At 40.3% G+C, this 19,028-nt stretch overlaps 1 protein-coding gene across 1 annotated transcript; it reads right to left on the bottom strand.

The window, feature by feature from the left end:
- Positions 1–15,304, bottom strand: CABP2 (calcium binding protein 2; the record flags this gene model as incomplete). The annotated part of the gene is made up of 7 exons (XM_081934379.1): positions 1–252; positions 937–1,084; positions 4,407–4,516; positions 9,514–9,648; positions 11,543–11,573; positions 12,958–13,128; positions 15,263–15,304. The coding sequence occupies 7 exons, from the start codon at positions 15,302–15,304 to the stop codon at positions 227–229; spliced, it is 663 nt and encodes a 220-aa protein (XP_081790505.1). The 3' UTR covers positions 1–226.
- Between the last annotated feature and the right edge of the window lie 3,724 nt (positions 15,305–19,028).

The following is a 19,028-nucleotide window of genomic DNA, read 5'->3' as shown; positions in this document are numbered from 1 at the left end:
CAGAAATCTGGTATTCCTCTGGTTAATGTCCACAACATCTTTAAAGTTGCTGAAGCTGGCTGAACTCTCTGGATTTTAGGAATAGCTGCTTGGCTCCAGGCGGAAAACAGGATATGCGGGAAATTCTTTGCTGCCTTCTCTCCCAATGGCATGATTGATTGAAGCTGGAATATATGGCAATTGTCCTTCTCAAGGCACTTTATTCTTACATTGCTGCTTGTTTTTCTCAGCGAGACATCATCCGTACAAACTCTATATGGAGAAGAGCCAGGATGTCAGCACATTAGGAAAGAAAAAAGAATTTATCATAAAAAAAAAACATTTCTGAGAAGTAGGAATGGACTAGTTAGCTATAGATATTCGTTTTGTAAAACATCACCACATTTTTTCCAATATTACAGTATTTCATCACACACTAGTTTGACCAAGAAACAAATGTATATGCATCAATGGACACCCTCCCTTAAAAAAAAGAATAAAAGAAAGATAAATACATTGCAAGAGGCAAGAGAGCTTCATGAGCAAAACATGATTTTGCCATTTTTCACTGACTTAAAAATCTTCACTGAGTAAAGATTTAGAGTCAGCCATTGAGTTCACATGTTTATCTTCTCCAGTTGAAATATGCCTGCCAATAGGAAAAGATAAAATGTTCTATAGTAGTTGAGTTTAAAATAATGCCATGCTAGGCTTATAATATATAGGTATTCTGGTTAGTATTTGCTGCTTTGAAATAAAATAAAAATCTTAGCTTTCAAACTGTCCCTATTTGACTGTATTAAACAGAAATTGGTAAATCCCAATATTTTTCTGCCAGCCTGTTCAATATATTCCTTCCCAAAACCAAGTTCCAAATAGTTTCTCGGCTTCAGTTCAGACATCCTACCCTATTTGTAAAATACAAATTTTCATCCCAAAGGACTTTCCCTGTCATACCTTCGAAGTCCACAAGGCCATCCCCATTCAAATCAACATCCTGGAGAATCTCATCCATCTCTTGGTAGTTCAACTGTTGCCCTAGGAGCTTATGCATTGCTTCCCGTAGTTCAGCTATGCTGATCTGCCCATCACCATTTGTATCAAACTGGAAGGAAAAAATACACAAACACCTTATTTCACTGTTCATTTAGTTATCTCTCATACTTTTCCAGTCTCATTTGAACCCGGTATTGTTTTCTGTTCTTAGCTGACTAATAAACAATGGCAATTGGTCTAGTGGTTAGGGCACCAGACCAGAAAGAGGGAAACATGAGTTCAAGTCCTCCTTAGTCATCAAAGCCAGCTGGGTGACTTTGGACCAGTCACTCTCAGTCTAATCCACTTCACAGGTGGTGGTTGTGGGGAAAACAGGAAGAAGATGATGTTTTCGATATGTCAGCCACCTTGAGTTATTTGTAAAAATAATAAAGGCAGGATATAAATAAGTAAGTCAGTAAACAAATAGTAGATACAGTGCAATGCAATGCAATATAATACAATACATCCTTACATATACATCCTGCCCATCCAAACGGGCTTGCATACAGCAGACATTTCAAGCAGCTGCACATAACAACATTACAATGTATACTCTCGTGAATTTTGCAGATTCAAAAGCAAAATCATGCCTGAAAAAGCATTCATTACATCTATGGTAGCTGTTGCAGATAAGAAGTATTACTTAAGAAGGATTCAGAGAATTTGGAATAGGCTCAGAACAGGGCCATGAGGATGATTGGGGATTAGAAACTAAATCTATAAAAAGAGATTGAAAGAACTGTGAATGTTACTCTTGAGAACAAACAATGATAACACAATTTAAATCCCTAAAATACGGTAATGTGCACAAAATCTATTTTTCTCTCATCCCAGAGTCATAGACATGGAAGAATGCATTTAAATTACAGGAAGGGAAACCCTACCCAGTATTGTTAACAAGAAAAGCATGTTGACACTTCAATCATTCTGTGAGATGGTGAATTTCTGTTTGCTAGATGTATTCAAGCAAAAGCTTGACAGCTACAGTATATGTGAAATAAACATTTGTAGGTTTCTACGTGTTGCAAGAGGACGGTTCTTAATGGCCTGAAAATAAGCACTTGTAATTTTGCTTTCCCAGTTCAAAATGGCACCATAGTCTCCCAGTTACTACACTAAACAGCCACCTGTTTCGGCTAGCCGGCCTGGCATAACTCGACAACTTTTCCACCCCTAGGTCATATTTAATTGTTAATTTTAGTTTTTAAACTATTAATGTTATTGGGGTTTTAACCTTTTTCAGTATTGTAATTATTTATTTATTTTTTACCTCCTCTGTACGACACTGTGCTGACTGTTGCTTGTGTACGTCGCCCCGAGTCCCTGTGGGGAGAGGGGGCGACTAATAAGTTTAAATAAATAAATAAATAAATAAATAAATAAATAATTTTTTCTGCCTGCAGACTCGTGACTTGTTTTTGATGAAACCCCAAATATACAACATACTTGGAGTCCAGCATTTCATTATTTCCTATATGACTCCAGTAAAACAGAGAATACTAAGGAGGATTCTTCTTAATTTCCCAAGTATTTGATTAGTTTCTCTATTGGTTTTCTGCAATGCCTTGTTGGTTTTACTAATAATTCTTTTGATACATAAAGAATATGCCCTTATATCAGTTTTACCTAAGGAATGGGGGAAAGTCTAAAAGGTAGGGTCTTAGCATGGCCTAGAAGAATGTCAAAAATAAACAGCAGTTAAAAATATGGAGGATATGCTTCTTAGTCAAAGATGAAAAATTGAAGAAAAACAATACCCCTGATTTTCCTCAGAATTCTACAGAGAAAAGTCTGGTGGGTTGAAGGTTTCTTACGCAACAACAATACTTCAAAAAGCTAAAATATAATGATAAAGCTATTTCTTGCCTAAATATCACATTAGAATCTATGTATATCAAGTGTAAGAGAGTTACTCAGAGACACTTTACATAGTAAGAGAAATTTAATTTAAACAATGAAGATTTGTTTCCTTTACAAGTTAGCCTTAGAGGGGTTTTTTTTTTAAAATAGTAAGAATAATCTCATATATCCTTAAGAAATAACTGGGGTATTTCTTTTTACTTCTGCTTGTGGAACCTCTGTATTTATGTAAAGCTGGAGGAAAATATGAGTAATAGGGGCCTCTGTTTTTAGGAATGAGAATAATCTTCAGAGTCCTTGGTATCATTTGGCACATCTAGCAATGATTAAATCATTCACTCTTCATGTTGATGCTGAACCTAAAATGAAAAATTCCAGGACATAATTTCTGGTGTCAGTTTCTCACTTTTTGATTTGATTTTTTTTTTAGGTTGATGAAACATTGATCTTGAAAGTACACATACCAATTATTTAAATCCTTTAATGGTTGTTGATACTGTGTAACTTAAAATTGTGAATATTTGTTATAATGGGGGGGGGGGGGATAATCAAGGCAGCAACAATTTAATCAAAATTAAACATCTACAATATATACAGGTGAAACTCGAAAAATTAGAATATCGTGCAAAAGTTCATTTATTTCAGTAATGCAACTTAAAAGGTGAAACTAATATATGAGATAAGACTCATTACATGCAAAGCAAAATAGTTCAAGCACCAAAACCTGGTTCAATGACTGTGGGATTACTGTGCTTGATTGGCAGCAAACTCGCCTGACCTAAACCCCATAGAAAATCTATAGGACATTGCCAAGAGAAAGATGAGAGACATGAGATCGAACAATGCAGAAGAGCTGAAGGCTGCTATTGAAGCATCCTGGTCTTCCATAAAACCTCAGCAGTGCCACAGGCTGATAGCTTCCATGCCACCTCACATTGAGGCAGTAATTGCTGCAAAAGGGGCCCAAACCAAGTACTGAGTTCATATGAATTCTTATACTTTTCAGAGGCCCGATATTGTTCTATGTACAATCCTTGTTTTATTGATTGCATGTAATATTCTAATTTTCTGAGATTGTGGATTTGGGGTTTTCATGAGCTGTACGCCATAATCATCACAATTATGACAAATCACGGCTTGAACTATCTTGCTTTGCATGTAATGAGTCTTATCTCGTATATTAGTTTCACCTCTTAAGTTGCATTACTGAAATAAATGAACTTTTGCACGATATTCTAATTTTTTGAGTTTCACCTGTAGTTATCAGCCACTGTTTGCTCACCGTATGTGATCATGCAATTTGTCACATATGGTTTTCCCACTCTATGATTCAGTGTGATTTGCTTATTTATGGCTGAGTGTGTTAACTCAACCAGAATTGTTTTGTAAGCAACAGTCTATGACTAAAACTAGCCAAATGTGGTTTATTCAGTAAATCATTATTAACGTATTCACCCATAATGTATTATGGGAATATAGTGGGCATGCATATAATACTACTACCTCTCATCTTTATAACTGTAGCTCACCTCTCTGAAAGCATCCCGCAGCTCTTTAACCCCAATCATGTCTGCTGTCTCCGCCAACAGCTTAGGGCCCATCAGTTCCACAAAGTCATCAAAATCCACTTTTCCTCCAGCTGTAGACATATAAAGGCATGTTCAGAAGAAACAGGGCAACACAAAGTTAAATGTTTTATATCATGAGCCATAGTGGGAGAAAGTGAATTTCATTTTTCTAATTATCATGTCCTCCAACAGAATTCCCTTTTATGTGAATTCTGTATATTTATTTAAAATATACAGGAGTAAAGTGACTGTTACCAATCTATAATAGGGACCCTGCAGGTTTTGTAGTCCAATTCTCTGCTCAAGCAGGAAACCCTATACCATTTCAGGCAAATGGTTGTCCAATCACTATTTTAAAACTTCCAGTGTTGGAGCATTCACAATTTCTGGAAGCAAGTTGTTCCACTAATTGTTGTAACTCTCAGGAATTTTCTTCTTAGTTCTAGGTTGCTTCTCTCCTTGATTAGTTTCCATCCACTGCTTCTTGTCCTGCCCTCAGGTGCTTTCTAAATAATCAGAATTTGAACCCTGCTAGAAAGTCTACTCAGTCAGTAGTTTCTCCTTAGCATAACCAGGACATCTCTAATGTGAGGCTTCTATCCTCATTTGAAAAAGGTTTTGGCCCCTGCCATCCCATCCCATTGTCTATTTTCAATAAGCTCAGCCAGTATTTTCAGCTCAGCTGCAACTGCAGCAAGGGTAGTATTACTATTTCCAATGCTTTGAAACAATCTGTTTGTGCATGGTTCTTTTCTTCATTGATGGAAATTCTTGCCTCACCCCTTCTCTTGAATTCAAGGCAAACCTCCCACCTCTGTTTATCCTCTAAGGATCTTTTGTTTCAAGGCAATCACTGAGAAAAAAAGGTAGGGGAGAAAAACCTAAATAGCCCCCTGGAGCTTTGCAGTCTGCTTGTCCCTGCAGAAAAGAAGCGGAAAAAGCGTTATTCTTCATTTCACATCTACTTGCTTTGCCTGGGTTACGGGACTCCTGGGAACACTTGCAATGGTCTTGAAAAAGTCAAAACAACATGGATCGATCTTGGCTGAATTCACCCATTTTAGCCCAGCAACCAACCACCATGGTTAGAGCCATTGGGAAAAGTGCCTTAGTTAAGGTGACCAGATTTTAACATTGGTAAAGCGGGACACCATTGACCGGAGGGGGGTGTTCTTGATTTAAAATTTGGTCTATATCTTTGCACCCCTAACCCTTTAGGGGAAAAAACCCAGGGGTCTTCAAACCTGACAGCTTTAAAACTTGTGGACTTCAACTCCCAGAATTCCTCCTCCAGTCATGTTGCGGCGACATCATCTGCGTGGATCTGCTCCATCTTCGGTTTTTTTCACCGGGCGCAGGGCTGCCGCTGAAGATGCCGATGAGCCCCCACCGCCACCAGAATAATTGCTGCCGCCTCCTCTTCCTCCTCCTCCAACAGCACCACCACATTTGCTGCCCGGTGCTGCGGCTGAGGTGAAGCTACGTTACCCCTGCCACCTCCTCCTCCATGCTTTTAAGAAGCCATGAGGCGTTTTTTTCCTGCTCCCGCCCCCCACGCCACCTTCCTACTGGTTCCCACGGCCTCATGGCTCCTCAAAAGCACGGCGGAGGAGGGGGCAGGGGTAATGTGGGGCCCAGCTCAGGCACTCCGAGTGGAGGGGGAGGCACTGCTGCCACGGGCAGGGGCACCAGCAGGAGCTTTGGCAGCTTCACCTCAGCTGCAGCGTCGGGCAGCAAATGTGGTGGTGCTGTTGAAGGAGGAGGAGGAAGAGGAGGAGGAGGAGGAGGAGGAGGCGGCGGCAGCAGCAGTTATTCTAGTGGTGGCGGGGGCTTTGGGGGTTCACTTCAGCCGCAGCGCCAGGCGCAAGCGGCTAGGACTGGCTGCCCACAAAGGACCCCCCCCAGGCTTGCTTTGCTGAACACGGGGTGACTGACAATAGTTTGAGCAGCTGCGGCCGGCGCAAACTACCGTCAGTTGCCTCGCGCTCATCAAAACAAGTCCGGGGAGGTCCTTTGCGGGCGGCCAGTTCTAGCCGCCTGCAAAGGACCTCCCCTGTTTCCGGAGCCTGTGACAGTAGAAATCACTGTGCGGCAGTTGCAAACTGCTGCGTGGTGTTTTCTTGCCATGTGCACAGCCGCGCACCTTAGAGGGAACATTGATCCTGGCTAAGTAGCCACATGGCCACCGAAAACCGTATATTCCCTTCCCGTTCTCCTGCCGTTCCCTAGCTTGTCGTGCATTCTTTCCAAAAATCGGGACTTTTTAAAAATGATGCGGGATGCGGGACAAATTGTTAAAAATTGGGACCGTCCCACCAAAAGCGGGACGTCTGGTCACCTTAGCCTTAGTTTGCTGCAAAATAGCTAACTTGCTGCCCTTGCAGCATCACAGTTCACAATCTTTTCAGCAAAATCCAGGGGTCTCCACAGGGTGAGATTTTGATTACATAGCAGCGGCTGCCATCTAGACTTTTTTGAGATACCCAAAGGCACCCACATCCCCGTCGACACCCCCTGACAGAAGCTGTAGAGACCAGAGTGGCTCCTTTTCTAGCAACTGTTCAGATTGTTTAAACAACAACATCCAGACTATCCATACAATTCAAACTGAAAACATGGATGGGGAAATGGGGGTGCTAGCTATTTCTCTCTTTCTTATTATTGGAATTTTATTTTAACATTCAATAGTAATAAAGCAAGCTGAATATTATTTTATGACCATAATGACATCAAAGACATTTCCTTTCTTGAACTGAATCTTTAAAGCCAGCTCTGTTGAAGAGCATGTGATGCTCTGATACTTTCTGTGCTTTTCCTATAGTCTGAAGCAACACTATCATACATATGGCTAGGAAAAGACCCAGATATTTCTTCATCAGCAGTTGGTTCCACTATTTTTTTAAACTTTTTATTTTGTTTGTACAAACTTCACATTTTTGCAACACATTACATTTTTTACATATCTGCTGTGATTCTTTTATCTATACAAATAAATCTTGTATAACTATAACTTTATATATATGTGCATTTATATTATTTCATACAATTTTTTCATTCTATATATAATATTCTATATATTCTATGTATAACAGCCTTTACTACATTTGAATCGTTTTGTATACGTAATATTTATTTGCTATAGTCTATCTCGTATTTCTATCTTTTAATCATTTTCCAGTTTTGTAGTTGTTTATTAATTTGTTGATTTTTCTTCCTTTCTTTTTTGCTTTCCTGCTCCCCCCCCCCTTTCCTTTAGCCAATTATACCATAAATCCCATATGGAGTAATATTCAGATTCTTCTTTCTCTTTTAGTTCTTTCGTGAGCCTATCCATCTCTGCACATTCCAAAAAATTTTTATTCCATTTTCTTCTGTTGGTGTATAATTATTTTTCCAGTTTTGTGCAAATGTAATTCTCGCTGCCATAATTATGTGTAGAATTAATTATCTAATATTTTTTTCATAATTTCCTTTTATAATTCCTAACAAAAATAATTCAGGTTTTAGTGCAATTTGGTGTGTAGTAATCTCCTCTAGCCAATCTTTTTTTTTCCCAATATTTTTTCGCAGATGTGCACAGCCACCACATATGTTAGTATGTTCCATGTTTTTGGTTGCATTTCCAACAGGTAAGTGAGCACTCCGGGACTGCTACGTAGCTATTTCTCATTTGAGTGGAATGTGTGTGTGAGAAAAGATTTCATTCCAGGAACTGCAGCAGTTTGAATTTTATTTGTTTGTCTGGCTTTTCCTTACTGGTCATCCTGAGGAAAAACTGATCAGTTTATGGCATTCTCTGCTATTCTCAGCATTTCAATGCTGGCAGAAGGGGAAATGATTAGGGATTGACTTCAAAGAGTTTTTGAGGGATTTGGGAAATAAAATGGTACTGGTTTAAAAGTGACCTTGGTCTAAGCGCTAACAAAACAAAACAGTAAAGCTCTGTGGAGGTGAGAAAAAGGAACCCCAAAGGTTTCTACAATGACTCATACCCTTACTTATTCCACTCAACTGGACTTCTGCAACATAGTTTATATGGGGTTACCATTAAAGACCACCTGAAAGCTGCAGTTAGTTCAACATGCTGGTAGATTGCTTGCTAACTGGTGGTCATTTACAGGATAATATGACATCTATTTTGGAGACCCTGCATTTCTTACCATGGGTTTCTAGGTACAGTTTGCAATGCTAGCAAAGATTTAAGATTTGGGATTCTATTGATTTGTTTAATTTATATGCTATCTTTCATCTAGTTGTTCACAGATCTGTACATATTGTGCCCATCTGTCATTTTTCTCCACCCTGAAAATCCTTTGAAGTAGATTGGGCTGAGAGACAGGGATTGCCTCAACATCAATCTGAGTAATTCTTGACTAAGGAAGATCTTGAAAGTGGGTCTCTACGGTGCCAGACCAGCATTTTTAATTGCTAGACCACACTGGCTGTCAGGTTTGTGCTGTTCTGGTTTTCTCTCCATTAATACCTCCATTAATACTTGTCAGCCTAAGATATTCCTAGTCAAGGTAGCAGATAATTTCAAGGGTGCTCTTCATAACAAGGTGGATGAAAGATTGGGAGGGATCAAGAGATGAATGTCAGTTTTAACATCTGTGCTGTAAAAGCAATTCAAGAATGAGAGGCAGCGAAAAGGTATCACTGTTTATAATTCCAGCACTCAAAATAAAAAGGCAGGGTGAGGAAAAGCCCAGAATCTACATTAAATGTAACTGGAAGACATTTATTTATTTTTATTTTTTAAAAAATAATTTTTATTTCTTAAAGACAAACTTACACAAACAAAACATAAAACATAAAAACATCTTCCAGTTACATCCAGTGTGTCGGTTGGTTACAAAACCTTTGTGCATCCTCTCCATAATCCTCTTACAATTTATATAAAATCTCATATTATCAATCTAATATATTTGTATACATTATTGTCATTATTAATCTTTTATTTGACTATAACTATTATTCCTTCATAATTGGAAGACATTTCTCAATGTGATATCCCCTACTGCATAGTATTCCTTAGGCATTAGGTTTACTTAGAGAAGAAGGTACCTACTAATTTGTTGAGATAATTCTATGAGTTCCATTTCAGTAGGCATGTAGCCCATGGTTCGCATACATTCTCCCAAGTCCTTATAACTGATGTACCCATCACGATCTTTGTCAAACTCCCGAAAAGCCTCCTTGAGCTCTGAAAGGATAAAAGTTGTTATAACAAATTACAATTAATAGGCAGGTGAACCCCTATCCCCACCTTCTGGTCCAAGGTTGCAGCCTGCCTGCCAGTCCTTATACCAGGGGACAAAATGTAGCCCTTCATATAATTGTTTAGTCCTTTCAGTGAGAATTCCTTTTAAACCGAAATGTGTATTTTCAATAACTCTGTATTTTTATCTTATTTCCAATGTAATGGGCTGTGAGAAACCTTGGAGACAGGAGGAAGAATTGCAGCCTTGACAACAGTCTGATAAGAGAGAACTAAATCTAAAGGAAAGACAGAGGTGGAGAAAGCATCTCAGATGGGACCCTCCCTAGTTCTCTGGTAATTAAAGGTGCCATGAGGGGCCAAGTGCCTTCAGACTTGCAAGCAGGGGTGGGATTGAAAAATTTTAGCAACTGATTCTCTGCCGATGATATCTTACTAAACAATAATTCTTGAATTTGACTAGAAACAATTAAGTCAGTGAACTCTTATTCTTAGCAACCACATAGATAATTTCCTCCACAACAATCTGTCCTTAACTTGGTTTTACAGATCTTCCAGCAATGCAGCCATCACCATTGCAACTGAATCATTACAAATCTTATTATAATGGATAGCCTTACACATCCTCCAGAATCCAGACTCATGATAGAAAAGCAAACTTTTTTTTATTTTAAAAAGATTTCCACTAGTTTTATTTTGTTAAATAAAAAGTACAAGCATTTTAGAAAGGGGAAAAAACTGATCTTCCCTGGGACTGTTTTTCCCGCTTTGATGTATTTTCCTTTCCTCATCTTTAAAAATTGTGCTATTATTTCAACATTGCCATCTTTAACTGAAGTTCTGCAGGAGAAGAAAACGATGGGAAAAGTGGAAGAATTGCAAATGTCAGTTGGTCTCACAAAGTTTTAAAAACAAGAGAGTGTAGCTGCACAATAAATTCTCATTTAGCAGCACTCCCCTTCTTAGCAGGCAGGTTGACTAATGAAGATTTAGATTCTAGGTCTTATGAGGCTCCCTTTAGACAGCAATGTGTGTTACTTCAGGTATGAAATATACAGTGAACATTTCTACCCATAACCATGATCTTTCAATGGCTTTTAATTCTTGAAAAGTAAGCTGGGAGAAAGGTCCTCACACCTGAGAAAAAAATTTCAAATTACCATTAATTTATTAGCATTCATTAAAGGGTAACACCTCCTCCATTACAGAAGCAAAATAGTGTTTGATTTTGCACTCCACATTTATTGAAGAATATTTGTTATTTATATTACCTGTACCATTGATTTAATCTGCTTCCCATTAAAAGTAATCTCAGTTAAAAAAAAAAAAGCTCATGAACCCAGGCAAAATGATAAAATTATACAAAATTAGAACTGTGAAACTTTTCACGGCAAAAATGGCAAAAATGCACTACCATACAGGATGGTGATGCCTATAGTGGCACCACATCCTTCTAACAGCAGTGAGAGAAGAAGGATGAAGGAGGCCTGGCATTATCTGGTAACCATATATTTTTTTTGCCCTTCAGCTTCAGTTCTGCAGAAACAGTTGTGGGTTCTTCTGAGACTCCTTTGGAAGTGAGAGGTAGATTGAGAGGAAGATAAAAATACCTTAAATAACAGCATGGAATGAATTCAGTCCAGGATTAAGAACTGTTTTTCAAAGCAGGGGGGAGCATATCAAAATTAAAAGGGAAGCATCACTAGTGCCAATCTCTAGGCTGCCCTCAGCTATCAGTTTATCGCCTGTTTCTGGACATGTTTTTGAAGAACCTTCTTAGCTGTCTGCAGGGCCCTAGATTTCAGAGCAGAGTGCAGCCTAGCCGAGCTTGAAAAGACCTAAAAATAATTATGAGAAAGTACCGTATTTTTCATTTTACCTTCAATTTCTTCTGTTCGAAGCTTTCGGTCCTAAGGAGAGAACAAGAGTAGAGGCCAGTAAAAAGACAAAAAAAGAAAAAAGAAAAAACCAGTTTGCAACTGATGCTTATTTGAATGCCTTTGATGTCTGATTCCCCCATCTGTTTGTAACCTTCAGTTGGGCAAAACAGTGAATCAGAAGGAGGACATTTTGCAACAAGTTTTGAGTTAAGGTACCTGAAATGGGCTAATTTAAAGAATGCATGCAGAATCCAGGATCCATTATTCTGACGTAATTGAAATTTCAAGGATCTTTCACCAGTTGTATTAGCAAAGCGGTGGCCACTGTAGCATTGCTGCTGCTTGCCGCAGTCATTGTGATTGTTATTTCCAACTACACATTCCTGAAAGCCATAGGATGCACGGCGCAAGGAAAAATGAGAGGGACATACCCTTTGCATCCAATTGGCGGCAAACCCTGACAGGAGATCGGTGATTGGATGCTTTGGAAACAAGGCTGAAATTTAAAATTCCTTAGTGGGTGGTGAAGGAATAATGAGGAGCGATTCAGATGCCTGCTGGTGAAGAAGGGCTGGCAGTGGGGGGTGCTATTGGTCAACGTAGATGAGGGGCCCTTGGGGACACACCAGGATGAGGAGCACAGGTGCAAATTACATCACAGTTCAGGACAGTCTTTTTTCCCACTCCTCCTAGCAAAGTGGCATGTAATACGTGGGTCAGCCAAAGTGAAGGAGGACATTTTCCCAGGGTTCTTCTGGGAATCCTGAGGTGGGGGGAGAGAAAGAATGCCAGCCTATATTATAAGTGGAAAGAAGGATAACCCAATGGGTCATGGGTTGTAGTTCCTTTTAAAAATGGGTGTTTTGTGGACACTGACATTGAGCAGGTAAAGTATGGTAATATGTTAAAAGGGTTCATCTAGTCGGAGGAGCGTTCAAAAGCTGCTATTAAAAGATTGATCTGCTCATTGTGGAGTCTCAAAATAGGAGATTGTCTTTGCCACGAATTAGCAAGTAGCCTTTAGCATCTAACCCCAGTAACCTCACTTTCCTCTTTTATGGCATGGCGTAAATATTATGGATTTGTCGAGAATGCAGTAACATAATGTGCATGAAACAGCTGCGTATCAATATAGCCTTATTAATCATTATTTAATCTTTCCAGTTTCTGAGCTTTTGACATAGGGGCAATGAAGGACACTTTTATATATCCGGGGGTTTATAATTTGTATGTAGAAAAAGGTGCTAAGTGAGATTTCCAAGGGAGCAGAAAACTCTGAAGGTTGAGCTAATTCAAAATGGAGCAGTGGGGGAACTCCACAGAGGGTAAGTGAGGAGAATCATACCGGCAGGGCAGAGGGTCATTGCGGAAAATGGAGATATGGTGGCAGCTACAGGAGAAGCAGAGTACGTACGCTCAATGAGATCGCGATGCTCTGACGCAAGAAGATGCAGGCTGGCCCCACCAAGCCATGCAGCATTGAGTAATTCTGCAAAGATGGATACTGTGTGCCATCGGCCATTTCATCCAGCTTGCTGTTAGAAGAGGTTGGGGAGTCAAAAGCTTCTGAGGGTTGCTTATTCTCCTTTACAATAGCCTGCAATTAGGTATGTTTGATTAAAGTCCTTATCCTATCACGCCCGAGGGCTTAAGATTCCTGACTCTTGGGAAATTTTAGGAAAGGAAAGAATGCAATGGAAAGAAAAGAACAGACAGAAAGAAAGGAAAAAAGGGACAAGAATAAAAAGAAAAACAAGGAACGACAGAGAAATATTACCAGCTGAGAAATACCTTAACATCTGTCAAGTGATGTCAGCCAGCTGATGATACAGTATATTTCAACCTGCACAACCCTTCCGTAAATCTTTAATGGGAGTCTAAAGTGTTGTTTATAACACCAGAACACCAGTGCAGCAGGGTCCATGCTGGAGTACAAGCAAGTGTATTTTCCTAATACCATAAATCAGGGGTATCAAACTCATGTCATCACGGCACCGTCACATGACATATTGTGACTTTCCCCCCCCCCCTTCGTTAAACAGGGCATGGGTGTGCTCAGCACGTAACACATCCGGCATATGGGCCGCAAGTTTGACACCTCTGCCATAGATGATGCTCATGGCACCTACTCAATGCATACACAGGATTTTAGGGAGACTTAGAATACATATTCCACTCTTTCCAAAATGTCATACTGCTGGGATGCATACACCAATGTCTCAAGCACAAAATATAGATCCTAATAATAACACCTTTAGAGTAGGTGCGCTCATTTTTCCTAATAATCTCTCTGCCTTTCGTCCTACATATTGTCCCTACAGATTTAGATTGAATCTCAAAGAATTGTGGTTTGCCGAGGAGGGCAATGAATTTTTAACAGGGCTCTCAGCAAACTATGTTTCTTTCCTAACCAGATGTCCTTCATGTGTGTTGCATTAAAATGTCTATACTTTCTATCCAGCATCGCATATAAAAGTTAAACAGAAGTAAAACTGATGTAGTAAAATATTCCTTAAAAGTCATTAAAACATGGGTGGTGTAAAAGAATGCCCTAACTCTGAGTAAATATTCTTTGCCACATAAGCATACAACTTTAAATTTTTCAAACTCTTCCAAAAATGCCCAGCAAACCATCAATTTCAATTTGACAAAAAGGGGATTATGAAATCATATAGTGTGCTTATTTACGCAATTCTATACTGAAGCAACATAGACAGAGATAGAAACTGGGCTGACCTGTTCATGAGAGTTTGGTTACAGATCTCCCTCATGCTTTCAAATTTTAAAAAAAACTTTTGGCAGTTTCTCTTTTTTGGTTCTTGTTTAGCTTTGGTTGAATGTCTTCTCTTTATCAAAGATTTTCAAAAGTTACAATTAGAGTGCTTTGGCAATTACATAAATATGACTCTGGACAACAGGCAGAAACATAAGCCTAGAGATGATGTTACCTAACATGGTAATGAAACATCTGTAGGAAAACAACCAAGAGAACTTCAAGAATCTAAAAATTCAGCCCTGAGCTACATAGATTCTCTACTATTAGACCTACAAAAAATTTTTCAACATACATGTTTTGTTTCCTTCACTGAACAATACTATCTTCTCCTCCATTTCCTTTATTTGATAGTCTCAGCAATGTACAGAAATGGCACACAAATACTGGGATACAGGCTGGTTCTTCTCACCTAGTCATCAAGAATAGAGATGACTGACCTTGAGCAAATGCAAGAATGTGGGACTGAGCATAAACAATGGGACCCATTTCCATTAACCAATATTTTCTGGTCCTGGGTTATAACTTGTTCGCTCCCTCCATTCACTGGATGTAAGAAATAGATCTGCTGCTAAACTAAGGATTAAAACAGGGAGAAAGAAAAGGGCCATTTTCAGCCTCCTGAATTACTCTGCTGTAAAATATTCTAACAATTTGGAGAATTTTTACTTACAGCTAAAGGATCTTGGGATGATACCTCAAGCCCCGTTAGTCTGAGACAGGGCAAAGCAAAGAGTTTTTTCCACAAACACTCACCAAGTAGGGACATTTTGCCATATTTTCTAAGAGAATTCAGGCCTGAAATCCAGACATTGATGGACAGACACAGTGAAACAAGAAAAGTAGACAAACGTGCTGAAACAGCCACATGCAAGGAGCCAGACAGAAAAATGGGAATGCAACAGGATGAGGGCCCCACCCCACCCCTCCATCTTTTTCTCCCTACCTTGGAGAGCTGCTTGCCAAGGGTTTTGGTGCAGTTGCCCATGGCTTCTAAAGCCCCCCCATCCCACAGAGCAGAGCATTGGGTTGCAGGCAGCTGGCGCGGATGGCAGTGGGTTTTTTATAGTAACAAGTGATTCTCTTCTAGGAGGTTTAGTCTCTTTGAGGATTTTCAGGGTTTTTATTGTTGAATATATCTAGAATATTAAGGGAAAGTAAATGGAGGGGGAAAGGCGTAGAGTAGTACCATAATCCTCAGGATTATGCAAAACTCAATAATAGATGGTGCTGAAACAGAGGATGTAGGGGCAAGCAGGCATCTCTTCCTCTGAGCACCGCAGTATCCCAGAAAGGAAAACATTATCCATAGTTTGTTCCTCTTGCCTCCTTCCAAAAACCCATCAGAGGTCTGCAAACAGAAAGTCCCTGGCCCATAAACTTCTCCCCCCCTCTCTCTGTCAGAGTATATGTGGCTATACTCTTCTCTGTGACAATCATGTATATTTTGAAATCTTTGCAAGAAGGATGGACTGCTTCCACTCCACTGAATATAGATGCTGTAGCCCTACCAGCATCATTGGGCATACAAGGTAGCACATGCATCACCAAGAGTGTCAGTCAAATGTATCAACTGGCACAAGATCTGAATGAGCTAGTGAAATCCACTGTATTTAGACACTCAAGTCAAGGCCATTCTCACTACAGCTGAACATCTGTTAGAAATAACACTAATTCAGGACAGAAATTGGGAGAGAGATGTTGCAAATGTTTTGAAAAAATATGGAAAACATAAAATAATCTTATGGTTGGGGGTCACCACAACATGAGGAACTGTATTAAAGGGTCATGGCATTAGGAAGGTTGAGACCCACTGGACTAGATGATCTCCAAGGTCCCTTACAACTCTATTATTCTATGTTACAAATCTCTACCTGCTATTGCCAACCATCCACGAGCCATGTACTATTGATAAACTACAACCTGTTCATACCAGCACTGTGTCAATCCAGTGTCTAACAAGTCTTCTGAATCCAGCCCCTCTATTGCTCATTTAGTGCTGTAGCTAAATACAGGTAATCCTCATTTAGCAACCCCAATGAGACTGGTAACTTGGTTGTTAAGTGAAGTGGTCTCTAAGTGAAACTGCAACTGAGTATATGATCAGCTTTCCTTTGTTTTATGGACCTGCAAAGGTCGTAAATGAGAGGATTGATGAAAAGTCACTTTTTCATCACTACTGTAACTGCAAATGATTGCTGTGTGAGGCAGTTGCTAAATAAGGACCATCTATACCACTTTCCCCTTTGCCTTAGCGTCATGTTGTTCGTTTTAAAGGCAACATTGTGACATGAATTGTTGATCTGACAGCCAAATCCACCACCCTTGCTCTGCTCCTCAAAGAATAATGACCTTTTGCAAGCCTTTTAACAACCATGGCAGAATGGAAAGCACACTTCCAGTGCAACATTTTGGTTCCACTATGTAAGTATCCTTGTGGTCTGTTCTGTGGAAGAGCTAGCCTATGCCCCAGGGGTGGGTTCCAGCTTCTTCTACTGCTGGTTCGCTCAGGGATGCACTTCGGGTGCGCGCACACTTCGGGCGCGCTCCACACGCACATGCGCAGTAGGTATAAAATTCTTCTGCATATGCGCAAAAGCAAAAAACAAGATAGGCGCCGCCAATAGAACCAGTTTGGGGGCATGGCCAGCCGAGTTACTACCTACTTGGCAGAACTGGTCCGAACCAGTAGGAGCCCACCTCTGCTATGCTCCCAGATCTTGGCCTCCAGACTTCTTCAGCTGATCCCAAAGTAATGAGTAACAAGCCTACGACTTCCCATATATGGTTAACTCCCCAGCCAATATAGCAAATGCTGAAAAACCCTGAGCTAACTTGGGACATTGCAGGAAAACAATGAAAAAAATAAAAAGAGGGGAAAAGCCTAGAATGGTTCTTTTTATATAAAAAGATAAAATATTTAAACCCTACAACAATAGAAGGTGGAATATTGATACCTGGGGAATTTCTCTTATTTGAGCTTTTCTTCCATTGGACCTGAAGTACAAATTCCCTGATTTTCATCCCCCTCCACTTCCTGGATGGCCCACTCTTCTTCCTTGTCATGGCTTCCCCCATCTGCTCCCAGTTTTTTTAGTTACCTGCCCAAAGACAGAGGTGAGGCTAAGCTCCATATCCCCGATACTTAGGCATTTATCTTCTGCGTGAGCCAAGGTGGTCCTTCCGACAGCCTCTTGCAATGACTTGTCCTCTGGCTTGGGTGCAGGCAAGATTGCTCCATCACCCAACTGGGAGCGGGTGTGAGAGAGGGGTCCAGAGGCGGTGGTTGAGGCAGGGTCAGAAGTGCTCCTGATCCTGGGCCGCTGCATGGATTGCCGGTCTTCCTCATGGGACCGACTGCTTGTCCTTCGGAAGAGTCCACTCTTAGACTGCCTCTGAGAACCATGTCGGGTAGTAGATGCTTGCAGGTGTGATGTCTCACTGTTCAGCCGGTGGGTCTCCCGAAGGAAAAAGAACATGTTGAAGACTGGCAAGGAGCTACAATCCTCCTTTGGAGCTCTTGCTATTTACTCCCTCTTTGGGGAAGATGATCTATGGCAAGGACCAGCCCCCTTTCCCACTGCCGTGGCCTTCCTCTCTGGCTCCCATTCTCATAGGCACATTCCATGTGATGTTGACCTATATTCCTAATTCTTTCTCACCTGTTTCCAGTTGCTCCAGTTCTGTTCCTTATGCTACCTGCTTGCCCACTCTATTGTGGACCACTCTGCTGGCATCTGTCCTCTCCAAAGGCACACACTCCTAGCCGGACTGCCATAGTGTTATATTTCTAGATCCAAAGTAATGCAAATATCTCAGAATACCCTTCAGCTACATATACCTTCCACTGTCTCACTCCTTTTCCCATTAATTTTTTCTCTGCAATGTTTTCCTCGTTCTGGGATCACTTTCCCTACTCACTCTAAACACTCTCTCTCCCTTTTCTTTCTCTCTTTCTCCTGTTTCCTATCCTTTCTTCCCCTCCCTTATCTCCCTTATTTCCCCATTCCTTCAGGCATTTTTTCTCTTTGCTGTCCCTGCTTCGATTGGATCATCCCTTCTGTTTCCCAGGGCTGGAGACTGTCCCATGTGAGCAGGAGGGGACCTCGGCTTCTGTCACAGCTCACCCTCGCTCTCCATCAAAACCTAAACCTACCTAATAAGTCATCTTATTATTGTAAGGAGCGAGATTGAAGCCGGAGGATGTAGAGGGAATCTGAGCTTATCAGGTCAGACATATGACCCGGTCCAGATTGGCTTTTCACTAATGATGCAAACAAGGTAAAACAACTCCCTGAAGTAGGAAACCCAAGAGGTCTCAATGCCTGCAGGATAAGGTTTGAGCAACACTACGGAGTCCCTGGGCGTTTAAATAACATCTACTTATTTTTGAAAGTAATGCAGTAAAGAAAAGAGACTGAAACAATACCCTGGGAATAAGATAAAATCATATGCTAGTAGAGTCTATTTTTTTTTAAAAAAGAAAGTATTTGATAAAACTATCTCTGAACCCCTGTTTGCTGCTTGCTACATCTGTTCAGGAATCAAAGCCAAGCAAAGCAAATCTTTATTATGGTCATAGACCAGCATAATGTTTAGTTATTTGCAGGGTTTTTTTCTCTTTGTTCTGCTGTCTCTGTTTCCATCCTCATACCTGCATTTGCTCCCTTAAGCCTTACTCTCCATTATGATTCACTCACACATGCGCCATC

This window comes from Natrix helvetica (assembly GCF_964273705.1).
Source record: "Natrix helvetica genome assembly, chromosome: 1".
NCBI classification, from domain to species: Eukaryota; Metazoa; Chordata; class Lepidosauria; order Squamata; family Natricidae; genus Natrix; species Natrix helvetica.
Note: the sequence above shows the minus strand (reverse complement) of the source record. Positions and strands in the feature narration are given on the sequence as shown.